The 18,245-nt window shown below is 37.0% G+C and overlaps 2 protein-coding genes across 2 annotated transcripts; both read right to left on the bottom strand.

Annotated features, from left to right (window-relative positions):
* Positions 1-384: 384 nt before the first annotated feature.
* On the bottom strand, positions 385-6,599 carry LOC149013153 (metacaspase-1-like). The gene is made up of 5 exons (XM_089159887.1): positions 6,061-6,599; positions 3,283-3,613; positions 3,005-3,125; positions 2,669-2,875; positions 385-916 (listed from the first exon to the last, which is right to left on the bottom strand). Exons 1-5 carry the CDS (start codon positions 6,428-6,430, stop codon positions 857-859), a joined length of 1,089 nt encoding a protein of 362 aa, XP_089016013.1. The 5' UTR covers positions 6,431-6,599; the 3' UTR covers positions 385-856.
* Positions 6,600-13,224: 6,625 nt separating this feature from the next.
* Positions 13,225-16,330, bottom strand: LOC149013152 (uncharacterized). Its single transcript, XM_089157707.1, has 7 exons — positions 16,048-16,330; positions 15,553-15,957; positions 15,066-15,245; positions 14,790-14,882; positions 14,634-14,714; positions 14,080-14,552; positions 13,225-13,824 (listed from the first exon to the last, which is right to left on the bottom strand). Exons 1-7 carry the CDS (start codon positions 16,328-16,330, stop codon positions 13,225-13,227), a joined length of 2,115 nt encoding a protein of 704 aa, XP_089013833.1.
* Between the last annotated feature and the right edge of the window lie 1,915 nt (positions 16,331-18,245).

Raw genomic sequence — 18,245 nt, 5'->3', positions numbered from 1 at the left:
AAGATGCTTGAATGAAGCCTTTCTGAGCTTAATAAATTCATGGAATATTGTTTCTGGCTTTTCCAAGGCAAGTTGCGTTGCATGACTTGAAGGAGCAGCTGATTCAGATGCAACCTCTCTTTCTTTGTTGGCCAATTCTTGTAGATTACAGGGAAGCAGAAACTCCATAGTAGTCATTCATGCATTGGCACTAGTGAAAGTAGGATTTGGTTCGTCTTCAGGGTAATCCCTGGGTGGAGGGCCTCCTGTAGACACAGCTACTCTCTTCACTTAGTTTATTGTTGACAGATGTTGAAGACTCTCTGCACTCGATTTACTACTGATTACCAATCGAAGAACCACCACCAAGCAGTTCAGTGGTTACAAGACAGTAAGAAGCCATTGTAAGTCGTAAACTCCATTTTTGACATGTGAAAACAAGGTCGTTCACATTATTATTTCTGATAAAATTTGCAGGCAAACGTGCAATTAGGTACATTCAACACCAGATCATAGTATAAAAGGAACTTTAAGGCACATTTTCATCTGTGTGTACAATTCATCACCTCTCCCCCAATGGTTTTTTAATGCCTACGTATTGCTGACTGATCTGCCATTAGAAGGGTTTTTAACTTCTGAACCATGTCGCAACCAAATGAGATTGAGAGACTCTTTTAAGTGTAGAATTTCCTGACTTTGGCTTGTCAAACAATCTGGTTATTTCAATAAGGTTAAATAATAGTAAGAAAAATTACATCCTGACAAACAAGCCGAAGGACCCCCAGTCTGCAGATTGGGTTAACAGAGGCAAATGCCTTCCCACAAATAACTCACCGAAGTATGAAAATCAACCATGGGTTGTCAAATGGATAAGAAATCATAGGGAGAAGGGCTTTTCATATACTTCGAATGGATCGTAGGATGTCAACTGAGGCTCCTGGAATAAAAAATAAAAAATAAAAAGTTACATCAGATGTCATGAAAAGATATTGTCCTTTGTGACAAGAAAGTCCATATGCACAGGATGCTTGTAGAGTATGAACTGTTAAGAGTTTAGATCTTCATCTAATAATGGCAAACCGATTGAGAGAAATATTTGAGTTAATTTTATAAAACTTTCAGGTACTACTCCTACTGTTTTACGTATTTGCAACTGAAAATGAACAATCTACAACAGCAAACATGATATTAATCATATTATCACAATTTTCAACACAGTTGTAAGATCAACAAAATGGTATTGAAGATGTCCTACAGTAGTCAATATATGTCCAGGTTATCATCCTGATCCTGCATTCTATGATGCGTATGTATTACATTTTTTTTTTGGGGGGGGGGGAGTCTCTCTGAGCTCCCACTGTGGCGCCAACAGGTGCTCTCTTCCTCTCTCCTCCCTGCTCCTGACTGACAATGCACTGAAGCACACCCTGGTTCCCCTTTACCACTGTCTCAGGGGACCCTGTCAATTGTTTTGCTTACCTCCTCTTATGAGTTTGCCAATAAAAACTATATCCATGAAGAAACAAAAACTAAAATACCAACTGCTACTACCAATTGCCACTTCAATGCATAAATTTGGTTGTTCCCTAGCTGAATGGTTCCCTCAAATATTCCTCTCTTTTTTTTTAGCAACATAACTACGTCAGTATTGCTGTGATTTGAACAATAGTGATGCACACATGATTCGTGAATCATGGTTTCTTTTGGGGTAAAGGAAATGATGGTTATAAGTGCAACAATTAATATGTAACAGGTTTAAAAACAACACTCTGAATTTGTTACTCTATAGCTAAAGGTTACTCCGGAGGTGTTAACCTCATCTCATAAGTAAAAAGGTATTATTCTTATTGATTCACAACAGGAGTTTCCTACAAAAGTAATCTTAGACAATATTCTGCATGATATGTTTCTACCATCTCAGTAATTTTCCTCACATTTTGGAGTTTTGAGTTCTGCAAAGGGTTCAGACTTTTGTAGAGTTTCAGTCAAAAATTCTGTTATATTAGATCGGGATGACATCAGACTTGATAAAAATTTGAAGAACTAAAATTTAATATAGCCTTGGTCATTGCCTTTAATTATTACTTGTTTTCAGAATAAAAGGAACACAAATATTTCTGGTCTGCACAGTATATCTGGAATATATGAACTGCAGACTCTGTTGAAGCAGCAACTTTAGGACATAAGTCAAACTTTGAAATGATCATGCCTCCTCCCTAGATACATGGAGGCTTGATGCAGAAAATCCAAATCACCCAGCTGATAGGAAATCTCCATTCACTACTACATGGATGCACCTTGACACATTAACTCTGTCCCAATAGTATTTTTCCAGATCACCTTATTCTTTCAAGTGAAAACACAAAAAGGGGGATGAAAAGAGAATACATTGGGGTGACCTTCAGGGATGGCGAATGAGGAAGGGGACATACATGCATACCCTGGCCAGGGGCCATATCAAGCTTTTTGGTAATTTACCCCACAATAAGAATGTGTGTGTGTGTGTGTGGGGGGGGGGGGGGGAGTGGATTCATCCAGTAAAGAAGCTTGGATTCGAATCTCCTGTGTGTGCTAATGTGAATGCACTACAGGTCAATTGAAATTCCAGGAGAACTCAGAGGGATGCCCCAGTGCTAAATCTCATCAGTTTTCAAAAGACAAATATTCATGGTCGTGAGGATAGTTTTACCTGTCTGAGCCCCCCAGTTAGGCTGCCTCCTGTCAAAAGCATGGTGAGGAGAGATGTCACAGGACCACCACCAAAGTCATTACCTGTATTACGAATAGCACTCCTCATTGAGTTTAGCATGCTCCCATATGTAGTTGCGTTTCCACGTTCAATTGCTTGAATGAAACAGTAGGTCATTGCACCAGTTGAAGTGATCTTTGATAAAGCCTGCCACCAAAATTATCTTCTTCACTTGCTTCTACAGTATGTGAGGCAAATGCTGTTGCAAATTAATAGGAAATATTATGCCAGTGGGAAAAGTAGAAAAGGCATTTCACTAATATGCCCAAGACTCACTGATGTATCAGCAGAGGTTTGATCATCATCGCAACCGCTGAAGGAAATTGCTTCCCCTCCATTTGTTCCTTTCCACACCCCAGATGGAGGGCTATGGTCTTCCCATACATACTGCCCGCTACTGAGGGTATAAAAAATTATTACATTAGGTTCCCAATCTCACAAAATATCAGAATTCAATGTGCAATAAATGGTTCATAATGCCAATAAACCATTTCCATTTATCATAGAAATATAGAATGATTGGAAATGAAACTATAAATATATCGGGATCAGACCTGTTCATTCTGCAGAGGAATGGTAAGTCTAGCATGGTACCACTATGGCAAGCATCAATAATTGCATGCAGCCTAACCCCAGAAGGAAGAGGTCTAACAATGGTCGCATTAATCTCATCATCAACAATCATTCCCTGAGTTTCAAAGTCCAAGGGACATAGGGTCTCATCATATCCATCAATCTCATCTCCATTATAGTTCCTCTGCTGTGAACCATGACCAGAATAGTGAAACACTAGAGAATCTCCTGGTTGACAACCTTGTACAAGCCAATATAGTGCCATCCTTATGTTATATTTAGTTGGAATCTTGTGCCGATCAGTTTCTTCCTCTGCATGCAGATCAAGTTTCAGGAAGAGGTAAAGATCAGAGCTAACAGTACATTACTCCCCCAATCCCGCCCCCCCCCCCCCCAAAAAAAAAAAAAAAAAAAAAAAAAAAAAAAAAAGAAAAAGAAAAGAAAAGAAAAGGTGCCTAAACCCTGAAACTAAAAATCTCCAAACAGAAAGGATGATCCCAGTGCCGAAGGCTTCTAAACAAGCCAGGGGGTGTGTGTGTGTGTGCAATTTTCCTATGCAGTCTTCACCCAACAATTTATGCTGAGAGGCTGTTTTGATGCATTGACCTCAGGCTGCAAACTGTGGTCCACCAACCATTGCACCAAGGCCTGCCCAATAACTTTAAGAAATCATTCTAATCAGAAAAATCAGTTAGGAAGTAAAAGATCCAATAGCCCTCCCTCCATTCACACCCCAACCCCCCCCCCCCCAAAGCAAGAAAAACAAGACTCCCAACCCAACTTAAGAAATGGATTCCTCTTGCACTTAAATTTATTTTATTTTTGTTTCCTAAATTGTTTGTCTTATCACTTTTCATCTCAGTCCTGGACTCTCTGATTGGAGGTCAACAGTGTGGACCAGTGGAGAAAGACAAATCGTCTATATCAAACATGATTTTTTCGGTGAATCAGCAGTGCTTCAGGAAGGGAAACTTTTCACTTTGTTGCTCCTCTCTTTCTTTTCTTTTTTTCTTTTTAATTTTTTTGTATGAATAATACCCTATGTAGTAAGTCAACTTCCATCCCATCTGTAGCATAAGAACCAATTATAAACCTTGGGAGCAATTCAATTGGTCATAATTTGTTTCCGCTGCTTTTGTTTTCATCTCGTCCTGCTCTCTGTTGGGGTCCGTGTGGCCGTGGGGCCGTCTTTCCTGTTTTTCGTGTCGCGTGCTTCGGCTTTTCTTGTTGCCCCCTTCTTTTAATTTTTTTGTATGAATAATACCCTATGTAGTAAGTCAACTTCCATCCCATCTGTAGCATAAGAGGCAATTATAAACCTTGGGAGACAATTCAATTGGTCAATAAAATTATGTTTTCACAGCATTGCTTTTTTGTTTTTGCTTATTTAGCCAATCTATCATGTAAGGAAAAAGAGATTAAAGCAACCCTAGAAGCTAGGGATTCAAATCCAGCGTTCAAAACAGGCCGAGAACTGGATTGAACGTCCTGCCATTCCCCTTGTCATTCCCTTGAAACAACAGCCCCAGGAGAGTCCCACAAGCCCCACGTTATTAGACCATTATTTTGACATCCTGAACCCTAAAGCTGGTTTTAATTTGACAAGGGATACATTAAACACTGTTTTGATATTCTTGTAACTTAACGTTGTCTTCTTGTGCATGTAGAAAGGGGATGTACATATAGTTCAAAAGACACAGATTCTGTGAACCCAAAGTGCAATTTGACTTCTCAGTGAAGGACTAAATTCTCATATCAAAATTCTTCCAGGATTTTCCTTTGCATATATCAATGGATAATACATATTCAAAACAGATTCAACACTAAATTGAGAGGCATAAAGACTCTGGGAATGTAATGCTTCAGCCATGCATTGGAACGTCATCAGGTGATGACTATAGTAAGAATTAGACAGCTTCTCCAGTCTAACATACATGAAAAAGAACCAAGTTCAAGATCTATGACAATTAGAAAGAATGACTTAAAAACTTTCTCAATCCGAGCTCATGATCAGAGAACAGTCAGTATCTCCAAAAGAAAAACTGAGATGGCAAGAATCCCTTTTAAAGACAAAAAGCACAGACTTACTCCCTTAAAAGATTTTACGTTGGGATGGGTCTTTGGGTAGACAACTGTTATACATGCAATGAGCATCATAATTGTTGGTTTTAACAGATATCCAAACAAAAACCACCTTGGTGTCTGTACGACAGCAGAAACACTGATGTGCTAACCTTGATACATTGAGAAGTCAGTTTCATAGAGCATTGGTGTGAACATTTTTGGGCAAAAAGGATATAGACAGGGGGGGTGGAAAACAAGAGGCAAGTCCCATGGATTCTAAGAATTACATGGAAAGCTTTGCACTTTGAGTGGATTTCTATTCCACCCTATGTTAATGGGCTTACTGTAAACTTAGTACAATAGAATACATACCATTTCATATTGTGTTGATCGATTCACAGAGAAGCCCAGATGTCTCTAAATAGGAGTTGCCATTGCCTAATATTCCCTTACTGTAGTGTAAAGAGGAGATCATGGGGATACTATAAAAGACAGTGTCTTCTTTTTTTTTTTTTTTTGGGGGGGGGGGGGGGGGGGGGTGGGGAGGTTGGGGCTTAAACTATTAATTAGATTAGAAATTCTGATTCAGCCATGGTGGAACAATTAAAGACGAGAAGAACCAATAACCCATTTAAAATTAAGGAAACACAGGCGAATTAACATAACAGAAAAACCCAGATGAGAAATATTCGTACCGGTGAGCATAATGATGGAGGGCTCAGGGAAATTGAATTTATTGATAAGGAGGTGACGCATACACTTGGCATCATTAATGCATCCCTTGAGCTCGTGCCTGGTGTTTCGATATGAGATGCCACATATAACTGCCCTCTTGCGGCCGTGCGGGGACGGCGGAGGACCAGGAGGCGCGTGGTTGTAGGGAGAGAGTGATGGTGGCTGTACCGGCGGAGTAGAATAGAAATTATACGGGTTGGGAGGCGGAGGAAGGCCTCGAGGGTCGGCGATGTGGGTGATTGCTTGGCATATTGCACATCTTATCGATTTAGCTCCCGGGGGGAGTTGCAGCGGTATATGGCAGCTGGAGCAGTTCACTAGCATATGCATCTCCTCCTGCTTTCAAAATCAATCGATCTCAGAACATGGTCAAGAGAGAGAGAATCAATCGATCTCAGAACATAGTCAAGAGAGAGACGTAATGATCAGGGTTTAAAGAAGAAAAATGCAGCAGGAAGAGAATCTTGTCGACTTGCACTTCCTCGTTCTTCATGGTGGAGTGGGTGGAAACTTCAAATATAATTTTACCAAAAAAATAAATAAATAAAAAATTCAAATATAATTCAGAAAAGTAGCCGCCGTTGTTTGATTCTGGTGGGGCCCTTTTGGTCATTACTATTTTACCCTTTGTTGTCCAGATATATAAGTTTGTAAGTTCAATTATAATTCAAAACCTTTTGATATTTTACCAAGGATATTTTGGTCATTGGATAGGGGTTGTAACCTGTTACCTGTTCCCACTTCCCAGTCGTCGCCTCCCGCGGTTATTTATTTATTTATTTATTCCTAAAGTCAAGAAATCCTACGTGGCAAATTCGATTGGAGCTTTCAGAATATCTGGTTCAAATCTTATAGGTGATTTTGCCGGTTAGCTCTTTGGAAAGATGACCTAATTATAAACAATTTGTCTTTTATTTGAGAGTTTTATTGCTAGTATAAGAAGAGTAAAGAAGGCAACCACGTTGGATATCCTCATCTGGTGTGTCTTGTAACGATATACACATTTTTAGTGACGCTTTGTTAATTTACGAGCAGATACAATAAATGTTTAAAGTATTGGTATTGAGTATCATATTGGTCAGGTAATTTTAAGAGACGTATCATCCTGTATAGAGTATTGTATCGCTCTGGCTAATGTATTTTAACGTAGTTCAATAGAGAGACGTATCGAGATGTATCGTTTCGCTTAGGTTAAATATGATATATATCAACTAGTATTGACTAGTATCGTATGGTATCGTGGAATATTTTAAACCTTATATACAACATTGTTTATTCAAAAATGACATACTTAAGTAAGTTCTTTGACTTGCATTTCACTCACAACTTTATCCCTCTTTGTTCCAAAAATCTGTGTATATTTCTTGTCATACTAGATTTTGGATCACTGTTGTTAATTCCTCTTTCACAAGCTATTATCTTACTGAAAGAGTAATCTTGATGACTGCCTTTCTGGGTTGCTTTGGTCAAAAAAGTCAACTTTATGAATATGGAAGTTTCCACATAAGAATTATATGGTAATTGGCGCACTAGCTAGAAATACAACAGGAAAGGAGACTCATAAAATATTATAATGAACTAAAATTAGGACAGCTACACCAAATTCTATCATCATCCGTGCAATAGAAATAAATAGAAGGAGAAGGCCAAGGATCAACATCAAGGGCAATCTCTTAAAGAAGTCTTCCTCTTCATAGCGTGAAGTAATGATGGCTAGAAACATTAACATTGAAGCAATGGAAGAGCAAAGTGCTAGTACGTTTGTTGAAACAAAAACTTTAGAAAACTTTTAATGTGTATAATTGGGCTTGCCTGTGTCACTCTCCTCAGAACCTGGTACAGTGGACACTGCTAGAAACATAATTGTGGTAACAAGTGTTGCAACCACCATGCACTGTGTTGAAGTATCCATCATTCAAGCTGCCCCTTCTTTTACTAGATCTTTATGTTTCTCCGTGAATAGAATTCTCGCCATCTATCCTTGGTATTTTTAAATTTTTCGTAGTTTGGAGGCATGATGCTTGCTACTTCTTATGATAACAAAGAAAAAATAATTAATATATGTCAAAAGTGAAACACTATACTTCATATGAAACCTTAGATTCGTCTATGGTTTACCCGCCACGAAGCATGATGCTTTCCATCTCCGATGTCGACATAAGTAGCCAAATGTGGAGATTTTTTGGCACTTTAACCAACCTCTTTATATGTAATAAGATTTAAAAAGTAAGTTTTGCCTATGCCTATGCTCCCATATATCTTAAGCATGCCAGAATGACTGGCAAGGAGTGTAAAAATTACCTTGTACAGTAGTAGTTCATAACTTCATATTGCATTTGGAGGGCTGCACCTGGTACTTAATTGAGACAACTTTTAGGGGTCAGTTTTGCTGCCGAATGTAACACAAGATTCTTGAATCTGTTTGCTTAACTTTGTGATAACATTCTTCATCAGCCTAGGTCATGATGCGGTTGAAAATCTTGCCTTGGCGGTGGCTAACTACATACTGGAATATAGTTTGACCTTTTTTTTTTTTTTTTTTTCTGTTCTTCTTCTTATTTTTCCTGCTCTTCTTTAAACCCTGGATAAGTTTGTAAAATAAGCTGAGGACAATTACAGATTACCTTGTCAAGGAACTCAGTGATTCCAAGCTCAGAAGCTTGAAACGTTGATTTAGTTGCTTCAACCTTGACAGGTCCAAGGTCATCAATTTCTGAGACTAGCTTCCATATTTCATGCAGCAGCTTTGTAGCCCTATGATGCTTTGATTTCATATCATAAATGGTTTTACAACTTGGAACTACAAATAGTTTCACACAAGAATTATCAGGACAGTTTTAGGAATGCAAGTAGTTTTATGTGCAAGTTCTTATCGTTGCTCACCTCATAGTAGGACCCTCGCAGTTAGTTCATGGAACCACAAAGATAGTCCCTTACGAAATCAAAAATAATTCCATCTCTACCTGTGCAACCCCCATTCGTAAGGTTTGTTGCATCAAGTTAGAAAACAATTTACAAAGTGAACAAGCTGTGATTCATGAACTTGAATCATAAAGGAAAATGAGTCAAAATCATATACTTATGTGGCAAGGGTTCATCAAGTGAGGGAAAAAAAAACGACTTACTTGAGTATGTGATATTCTCCACACAATCTCTCAGGAAATAAATCCCTTCTAACTTTGCAGTTAGGAATGAACATGGAAATGCAGAAGGCTTCATTGATAGTGCACCCAAGGCTATATGCCTATTTACATCCTCCAACAATACTAAATTTGGATGTCTCATTGGTAGATGAATAGTCAAATCTACAAACAAAATAAGTGAGTGATTTTACTTTTAATCCATTACATGGAACCCAATATACAACAAAAAAAATAGTAATAATAGACTCCTTCAAAGAAATCACCAAAAATTAGAGAAGTAAGAAGTCCAACTGTAATAGTATTATTTTCTTTTTATTCTCCAGTGGACAATCAAGATGATCTTGTTGTGTAGTGATTGGGTATAGATAATAATAAACAACAATTTTATTGCCTGCACTAGTAGCGATGATTACAGGGATGTCTTTGTCATCGTATTTACAAGTGAGCGTCACTAGATCTTTATGCCTTTCTACTAGGACCTTCACATTAGTCAGGTTTCCAACTAAGGCAACAATATAATTGTTGTTTTTCCAAGTTTTCCTGATATTGCTAGATCGATCATTTTGTTCCATTGGCTCTACCATTGTCTCCACAATTTTAAGCTATTGATATTGAACCGCTATATGAAGAGATACTCTCCTTCAAAACTAAGCTTGACAATAAGAACACTCTCATTTGTTGAGACTAATTCAACCATAGTTGTGAATATGTGATAGAGACATACCTACTCTTAGTAATGTCTTGTCGGCATTCTTAAACATGATCTCCAATTGTTTCCAAACTTTGAGCAACAAGAAAAAATTGTTTCCAAACAAAACTGGCATCACCACTTCCTTCAATATATGGGAGAACCCATACTCCACATTTTCTCTTAGATAGTTGATTGAACTCAGTTCACTTTTTATAGAAACATTTGGATCTTTAGAAGGGGGTTCAGGTATTGTTTCATCAACAAAATTCCAAAGCCCTTCTCTCTTCAAGTACTTTTCTATTTAAACTTCCAAATCCCATAGTTATCTTTGGATAACTTAGGAATGTCTGCCAGTGAAAGCACTTGACGTTCTTCCATGGGTCCTTCTACTAAAGTAAAACATTTTTTTTGTTTAATCATTACATAAGTTGTGAGCGAATCATAAATCTATGAACACTTTATTTTTTTTCCCTTGAAAAATTTCGTTTTGAAAATATATTTACTTAATAAGATGTTTATGAAAATATTTTATTGAAATCTATTTTAAAAAAATTACCAAATCCATATTTTAGTACTAATTTTTATCGCCCACCAATATTTGACTTTTAACTCTCCAAATTATACCCTCCAATTAACTTTCTCTTTTTTTTTTGTAACATATAAATTTAGTTTATTATTTCTTAATCTTTTTAGAGGAATTTTTTCCTAATTGGAATTAAATTAGGGGGAAAAAATCCTCTAAAAAGATAAAAAGAAATAAAAATTAAATTTATATGTTCAGAAAAACTTAATAGAAGGGTAATTTGGTTAGCTCAAAGTCAAATATTGGTTGGGTGGAAAAATTAGTCCTAATTAGAAATTAGAGGTTTGGTAAATTTTTTTTAAATTCATTTTTTATAAATATTTAATTTTTTTTGGAACAAATTACATATATATCTTTTGAATTTGCAACCAATTATATCTACTATCTTTGATATAAAAATCAATTACAAATGCACCTTAGGGTTAAGGATTGAGGTTAAGTGATGCTGTAATCATTGAATACGTATTCAGAATACCAATTTTACCTTTCATCTCCCAAGTATTTTTCTTGATACTCTTTTACCCTTTCATATCATTTCATATCTTCTTCCTCGAGGAACTAAAGTAAGACGCTTTAAAATGTCTAGATTGGTGCTTGTAATTTCCAAATTAGGTCTTCTTGAACCTTGGACAAACAAAGAAGAAAACAAAATTTCCATTGATTAGGATTTTGGATTTCTCTATAAATAGTGTATGTGTGATAATTAGAAGTATTCATTTCTAGAGGGGATGGGAGACAAGTAGAGGGTAGCATTTGCAAGGTGTGAGAGTAGTGAGGTTTTCAAAAGTAGTGAAGACCCAGGAAGGACGTAGGCTATTTCACTTTCGATAGATTATCGCTGGAGGTATGTGAAGACCCAGGAAGGAGAGAAATGTTGCAGGGAGAATGAGGAAGGCTTCAATGTTTAAATCGAAGGTACGACGCTGATTTGAGAGTGTGGAATTGTTCCCCCGCCCCCTCTTTTTCAATTGTTTGGCTAACTGATTTAGAACATGGTTCTTGAAATGGGGGATCAGATCTATTAATAATGATCCGATTTTTATCAAACCAAATCACAGGAATTTTTCAACTGATTTGATTTCCATTCTGGTGCCACCTCTCTTACCTCCTGAGACTCTCCATCTTCCTCTCTTAGTTTGTCTTTTCTTTTCTTCATGAAGTATTACATTCTCTTCTATCAGATTTCTTATTGTGAATTGAGAATAATTTAACACCTCACCAAACCGTGTTAGAGACCTCTGGAACTATACGTAAAGTTTCCCATGAAAGGGACCCAACAAGATCTTAGCCTTCACATCTTTCCCATGGCTAGACATATATTGGGCTGAGTAAACTATTGGCTTACTGATACCTGTGGCGATCCTCAAGCTCTTTAAGTTTGATTTGGCCTTAGTGTTGGTTTTCCCAATTAGCATGATATATGTTCATCTATTCTTTCCTCAAGTATTACTTCAAGTTTTCCTGCTTCACATCAGTACCTTATTGTCCATGCTTACTTTAGAAAAGAACTCCAGATACACCTTTTGATGGGTCTGTTATGCATCCAATTTCTTATGACACCCTACTGTCTATTTTTGATATAATCTCTTTCTTTATTTATGTTATAAATAATAACAGCTTGGTTAGATCCGGAATTGGGTTTGTTATACCTATGTGCAGAATGAATTTTTATAGCTCTTGATTCTTCTTACTTTCCATAATTTTATCACACATGTTTGACACATCAACGTCTCTTTGAAACCTGTTTGAACTCAAGATCATCATTCTTGTCATCCAAGAGTTTGGATTAGGGATGAAAACAGATCAAATTCGGCCTGAATATGGTAATATCCGACTCAGAATCCGATTATTAAACACATACATTATCCGAATTCGAATATGATATCCATCAGATATATATAGTTATAGCCGAATTCAAATTTGTTTAGTTAATCGAATTTTTGAATTTTATCTGATCCAAATTCAAAGTAATCAGATGGATAAAAATATCAGAATGTAGTTCAAATATCCGACCATCCGATTAGAGTAACTATTGATAGTTTAATGTAATTATCTACTATTAATGAATATTAATGAAAGAATAATGATGTATTCCCCAAAATTAAACTTTAATTGGATACGGATAGTATCCGTCAAACATCTCTAATCGAATTGGATAATATCTAACTTAAAATTGGTATAGCCGAATTTGTATCCAGTTACTAATCGGATCATCTGAATTCAAAAAAGTCAGAATTTGAATTTTTGACCATCCATTTACATCCCTAGTTTGGACTTTGGATTTCCTGTACTCTTGTTAATTCCTTTTTTCGCAATCTATTATTTGACCGAATAAAAGTATTTTAATGACTACCTTTTTGACTGCTTTGGTTTTGGCTTGGCCGTCAATCAATCCTTGAATGGAACACTTGGATTTCATCCAATGGGCTTGACGGGTGTTCTCTTTTTTATTGTTTTAGCAATTGATATTTCAACAGTAATTGAATTCAAACTCCTAAACCGTCATAAGATGGCCCCAATTAATTGAGTACATGTACTATGGCAACCCACAGTGAAGGGAAAACATAACAAATGATATGCCTAACATTCAAATCAAACCACTAATGACATACATCATCTTCAACTACAAACCACATCTCAAGTTATTCCTTCAACTTGTCTTACTACCCGAAACTACCCCTTGCATTCAACTTCCATGCAGACTTGATTATTTTCTGACCCCAAACATTTTTGCCCTAGTTGCAGGAAAAGTCAATTCTATGAAAAGGGGGATTTCCACATAAGCATATATGGTAATTGGCACACTAGCTAGAAATACAATAGGAAAGGAGACCCAAAAAACATTGTAATGAACTAAAACTAGGACAGCCACAACAAATTCTATCATCATCCCCGCAATAGAAATAAATAGAAAGAGAAGGCCAAGGATCAACATCCGGGGCAATCTTTTCAAGAAGTCTTCTTCTGCGTAGCGTGAAGTAATGATGGCTAGAAACATCAACATCGAAGCAATAGAAGAGCAAAGTGCTAGTATGTTTGCTGAAATGAAAACTATAGAAAACTTTTCATGTATGTAATTGGGCTCGCTTGTGCCACTCTCCTTGACACCTGGTACGGTGGACACTGCTGCAAACATAATTGTGGTAACTAGGGTTGCAACCACCATGCACTGTGTTGATGTATCCTTCATCCAAGCCGCCCCTTCTTTTACTAGATCTTTATGTTCCTCCGTGAATAGAATTCTTGCCGTCTTCCCTTGGTTATTTTTAAACTGTTCATAGTTTGGAGGCATGATGCGTTCCACTTCCTATGATAAGCATTGAAAAAAAATATCAAAAGCAAAACACTACACTTTTTATGAAACCTTAGATTCATCTATGGTTACTTCCCAGGAGGCATGATGCTTTCCATCTCCAATATGGACACAAGTAGCCTAGTGTGAAGATTTATTGGCACTTTGACCAACCTCTTTATATGTAATAAGGTTTTAAAAATAGGTTTTGCCTATGTTCCTATTATCTTGACCATGTAAGAATGGCCGGACTGGGAATGTAAAAATTACCTTGTACCATAGTTGTTCATACTGCACTTGGAGGGCTGCACCTGGGACTTGATTGAGACAACTTTCAGGGGCCATTTTTGCTGCCAAATGTAACATACTATTCTTGGACCTGTCTGCTAACCTTGTGATGTCATACTTCATTAGGCCTAGGTCATGAATGCGGCTGAAAATCTTGCCTTGGCGTTGGCTTACTGCATAATGGAATATAGTTTGGTCGCTTTTTTCTTGCTCATTTTCCTGCAGTTTTTCAGACTCTTTATAAGTTTGCAAAAGAAGCTGAGGACAATAATAGATGATGTCGTCGATGAATTCAGTGATTCCAAGCTCAGAAGCCTGGAACATTGCTTCAACAACAACATCCTCGAGGGGCCCAAGTTCTTCAATTTCTGATACTAGCTTCCACATTTCATGTAGTAGCTTTGTAGCCTTTTGATGCTTTAAATTCATATCATAGATGGTCTTATAATATGGAACTGCAATCATAAACAAGTATGTCATGGCGGAGGCTTAGGGATGCAAATAGATTTATGTGCCAGTTCTTCTTAGTTGCTCACCTAGTTTGAGTACTCTCCCATGTAGTTCACAGAACCACAGAGATAGTCTCTTACGAAATCGAATAGTAATTCCGTCTCCACCTGATCAACCCACAATCATAAGGCTTGCTGCACACACACACAAACACACACAGACACACACAAGAGAGAAGTCACCTTGAGCATTGTCTTGGGATGCCTTGGATGAATTTTCTACATCTCCTTTTGTTTGTAGCAAAGGAATATTGTGCTTATCATCAACATATAAGTCTGCTCCAAAGTATATTAAAACGACAAAAATGTTTCGCATTTAGAAGATAATTTAGAAAGCGAACAAGTTGTGTCTCAGTAACTTCAAGTTTATAATGGAAAACGAGTCAGAAAAACATATGTCTATGTGGCAAGGGTTCACCAATTTTTTTTTTTGGGGGGGGGGGGGGGGGAACAACTTACTTGAGTATATGATGTTCTCCACAGTATCTCTCAGGAAATGAATCCCTTCTGACTTCCCAAAAAGGAATGAGCTTGGAAATGCATAAGGCTTCATTGACAGTGCAAACAAGGCTGTATGACCATTTGCATCCTTTGCCAATACTAATTCTGGATGTCTCTCTAGTAGATGATTAGCCAGATCTATCAAACAAAATAAATAAGTGATCTTACTTTTAATCCATTACACAAAAAAATAGTAATAACAAACTTCTCCAAAGAATTCAGAATGCTTTTCACTCACCGAAGAAATCACCAAAAATTAGAGAAGTAAGAAGTCCAGCTGTAATAATATTCTTTTTTTCTTTTTTTCTAGTGGACAATCAAGACCATCTTGTTGTATAGTGATTGTTCTAATAATATTCTTTCCTTTTTCTTCTGCTGTTGGATAATCAAGACGATCATGTTGCAAAAGTGATTGGGTATAGATAATAAACAACATCTTTATTGCCTGCCCTAGCAGCGACAGTTAAAGGGATGTCACTTTCATAGTAATCACAAGGGAGCATCACTAGATCTGCATGCTTCTCTACTAGGACCTTCACAATATTCAGGTTTCCAACTGAGGCAGCAATATGAATTGCTGTTTTACCATGTTTTCCTGTTGTTGTTAGTTCATTAGGTCCCATCATCTCTACCATTTTCTCTACCATTTTAACATTTTGATGTTTAACCGCTATATGAAGAGGATACTCTCCTTCAGAAGTAAGCCTGACAGTAAGAACACTTCTATCTTTTGAGACTAATTCATCCACAGTCTTCAAGTCACCCTTTGCAATAGTTCTGTACAAGGCCAGCCACCATGTATAATTTGTGGTTGTTCCTAGCAAATGTAAAGCATATGCATTTTGATCACCTTAATTAGATGGAACAATTCATGTTTTAGATTGAGTAATATTTTACATCATCGAAGGTCTCCATCTAGATAATTCTTGCATAGACATACCTTTTGTTCGCAATGTCTCGTCGGCATTCTTAAACATGATCTCCAATTGTTTCCAGACATTACTGGCTTTACCTCTTCCTTCAATATACGGGCGTACCCATGCTCCACAATTTTTCCTAATAATTGATCGAACTCGTGCCTCTTTTTCCGAATCATTTGAATCTTTAGGTCGCTTTTCATCAACAAAACCCCAGAGCTCTTCACTCCTCAGGTGCTTTTCTATCTTAACTTTCCAAATCCCATAGTTATCTTTGGATAACTTTGGAATGCCATGTTTTTCCATGGGTCCTTTTGCTGAAGTAGAACACGTTTTTGTTCAATCAGTACATATAACATATGATGTGAGGAGGGGGGGGGGGGTTGTTTAGAAGTAAAACATATCATAAATCTTGAAAAAAATTAATCTTTTTACTTCTACATGAAGATAAAGTGCATTACCTATTGGAATTTGGAAATCCAGTGGTCATAGGTTTCAATAAGGAAACCGCAAATAGATTCCTACCTAGTCTGTACGACTACTGTCATCAGTGAAACGTCAAAATGTACATTGAGTAATTTGAACTTTGGGAAGAGAATGTTTCCCAACAAACCCATGGCCACTAGGTTGCAGTGTTCTAGCCATATCCAACATGAACACAGACAAATTACCAGTTTGATCTAAAATTAAAAATATAAAACATGAATGAAGTTCATCAGCTGGCACCAAGCTTGGAAGGGTTGCTTGTATTTTTACAGCTAGAGATAGGCTTGTCTGCTTAGATGATGCTCTAGGCCTAGCCCAAAATATTTTTTGGTTTGAACTTATATGATGCTGAACTCCCACGCTAATGACCTCAAAGGGAACCCCATGTGTATAATCTGCTAAAAAGTTTAACCAGATCTCAATGAGAATTGAGAAGAGAAAGAGTTTGGTCTATTACCTACAGTACTCGCATTAGTAGAGGAGTGACGATTATCAGCTGAGACCTCAGTAATCATCATGAGTGTATATGTTGAACAAGAGCAAGACAAGACAATAATGGAAGGTGGAACATAATGCTAAGTGCCTTGGAAGGTATAAATATATAGCTGAAAAAAGAAAGACCCATCTCTTTAAATTAGTGATTTTAAATTTATTCTTAATGAGGGCTAAACTGAAGTTTTTGTTTCACTCACCACTTTATACTTTACTTCTAAGTTCTACCATAAAAAGAAAGGAAAAAAAGAAAAGAAAAAAAAAAGAACCTAGCTTATACTTTCCTTTCATTATGTTATTAAAGTGTCTAATGAGAAAAGAGAATCATAGCTGGCTACAATAATAGTTTTTGGACCAAAAAGTTACAGAAATGTTTATCATACTCTTTCCCACATGATATATGCATGATTCTATATATATTTATATTTATTTCAAAAGTCCAATTCCTAGGTTTTGGACTTGTTTCTCCTTGTAATTACCCCGCACACATACAACCAAAAAAAAAAAAAGTTTCTGCTGTTGGAGGTTTTGCTCCTACTACTTTGATAATTGGTATCCTTTATAACCAGAAAAGAAATTATAAATTATTTTTAAGTCTTCAGAAAAATATGCATTGAATGATGACTTGATGAAGGCATATAAACATAGAGTAATGCAACTTACCAGGAAAAGAAAAGGTGGACTAAAGCAGATCCTCACATCACTTCTGCTGTAGTCCTTTTCTAAAGGTAAATTCTGGAGCTCAGGCATCATAGAGTTTAACTTAAAAAGAGAAGTGCAGGAAGGAAGAAAGGTACTGAAATATAAAAGGAAAAGAAAAGCGAAAGATAGAAATTTTTTTCCCACAATTTTCCATTGTTATCCGAACAGCAAAAGTTTCTCGAGGATGGTACGTCAGATATGGACCTTCCTCACTGGAAAGCTCTCTTCTCATCAGCCACCGTAGATGGTAAACCTTAGTTCCTCTCTATGTTTGATGTTCGAAACGTTGCCTGTGTATGATGTGCGTCTCTCCTTTTAGTTCTTGTAGTCTTGCTTTCTGTAGCAATGGAAGCGATCTTAGTCCTCACCCAATTAATGCTTTGGATGGGTATGGTTTGATGGAGTAAGAGGGTCACGAGCTGCTTCCCCTACCCATTATTTTTGAACCAATGCAATGGACTTCTCTTAGTTCTTGAGAATTGCTGAAGATGAAGGTGTTAGAGCCTATGGAATCTGGTTTCAGTTGTTCAATAGTTCAGTT

The sequence above is a fragment of the Hakea prostrata genome, chromosome 6, assembly GCF_041222555.1.
Source record: "Hakea prostrata isolate BN-2017 chromosome 6, UWA_Hpros_2, whole genome shotgun sequence".
Lineage (NCBI taxonomy): Eukaryota > Viridiplantae > Streptophyta > Magnoliopsida > Proteales > Proteaceae > Hakea > Hakea prostrata.
Note: the sequence above shows the minus strand (reverse complement) of the source record. Positions and strands in the feature narration are given on the sequence as shown.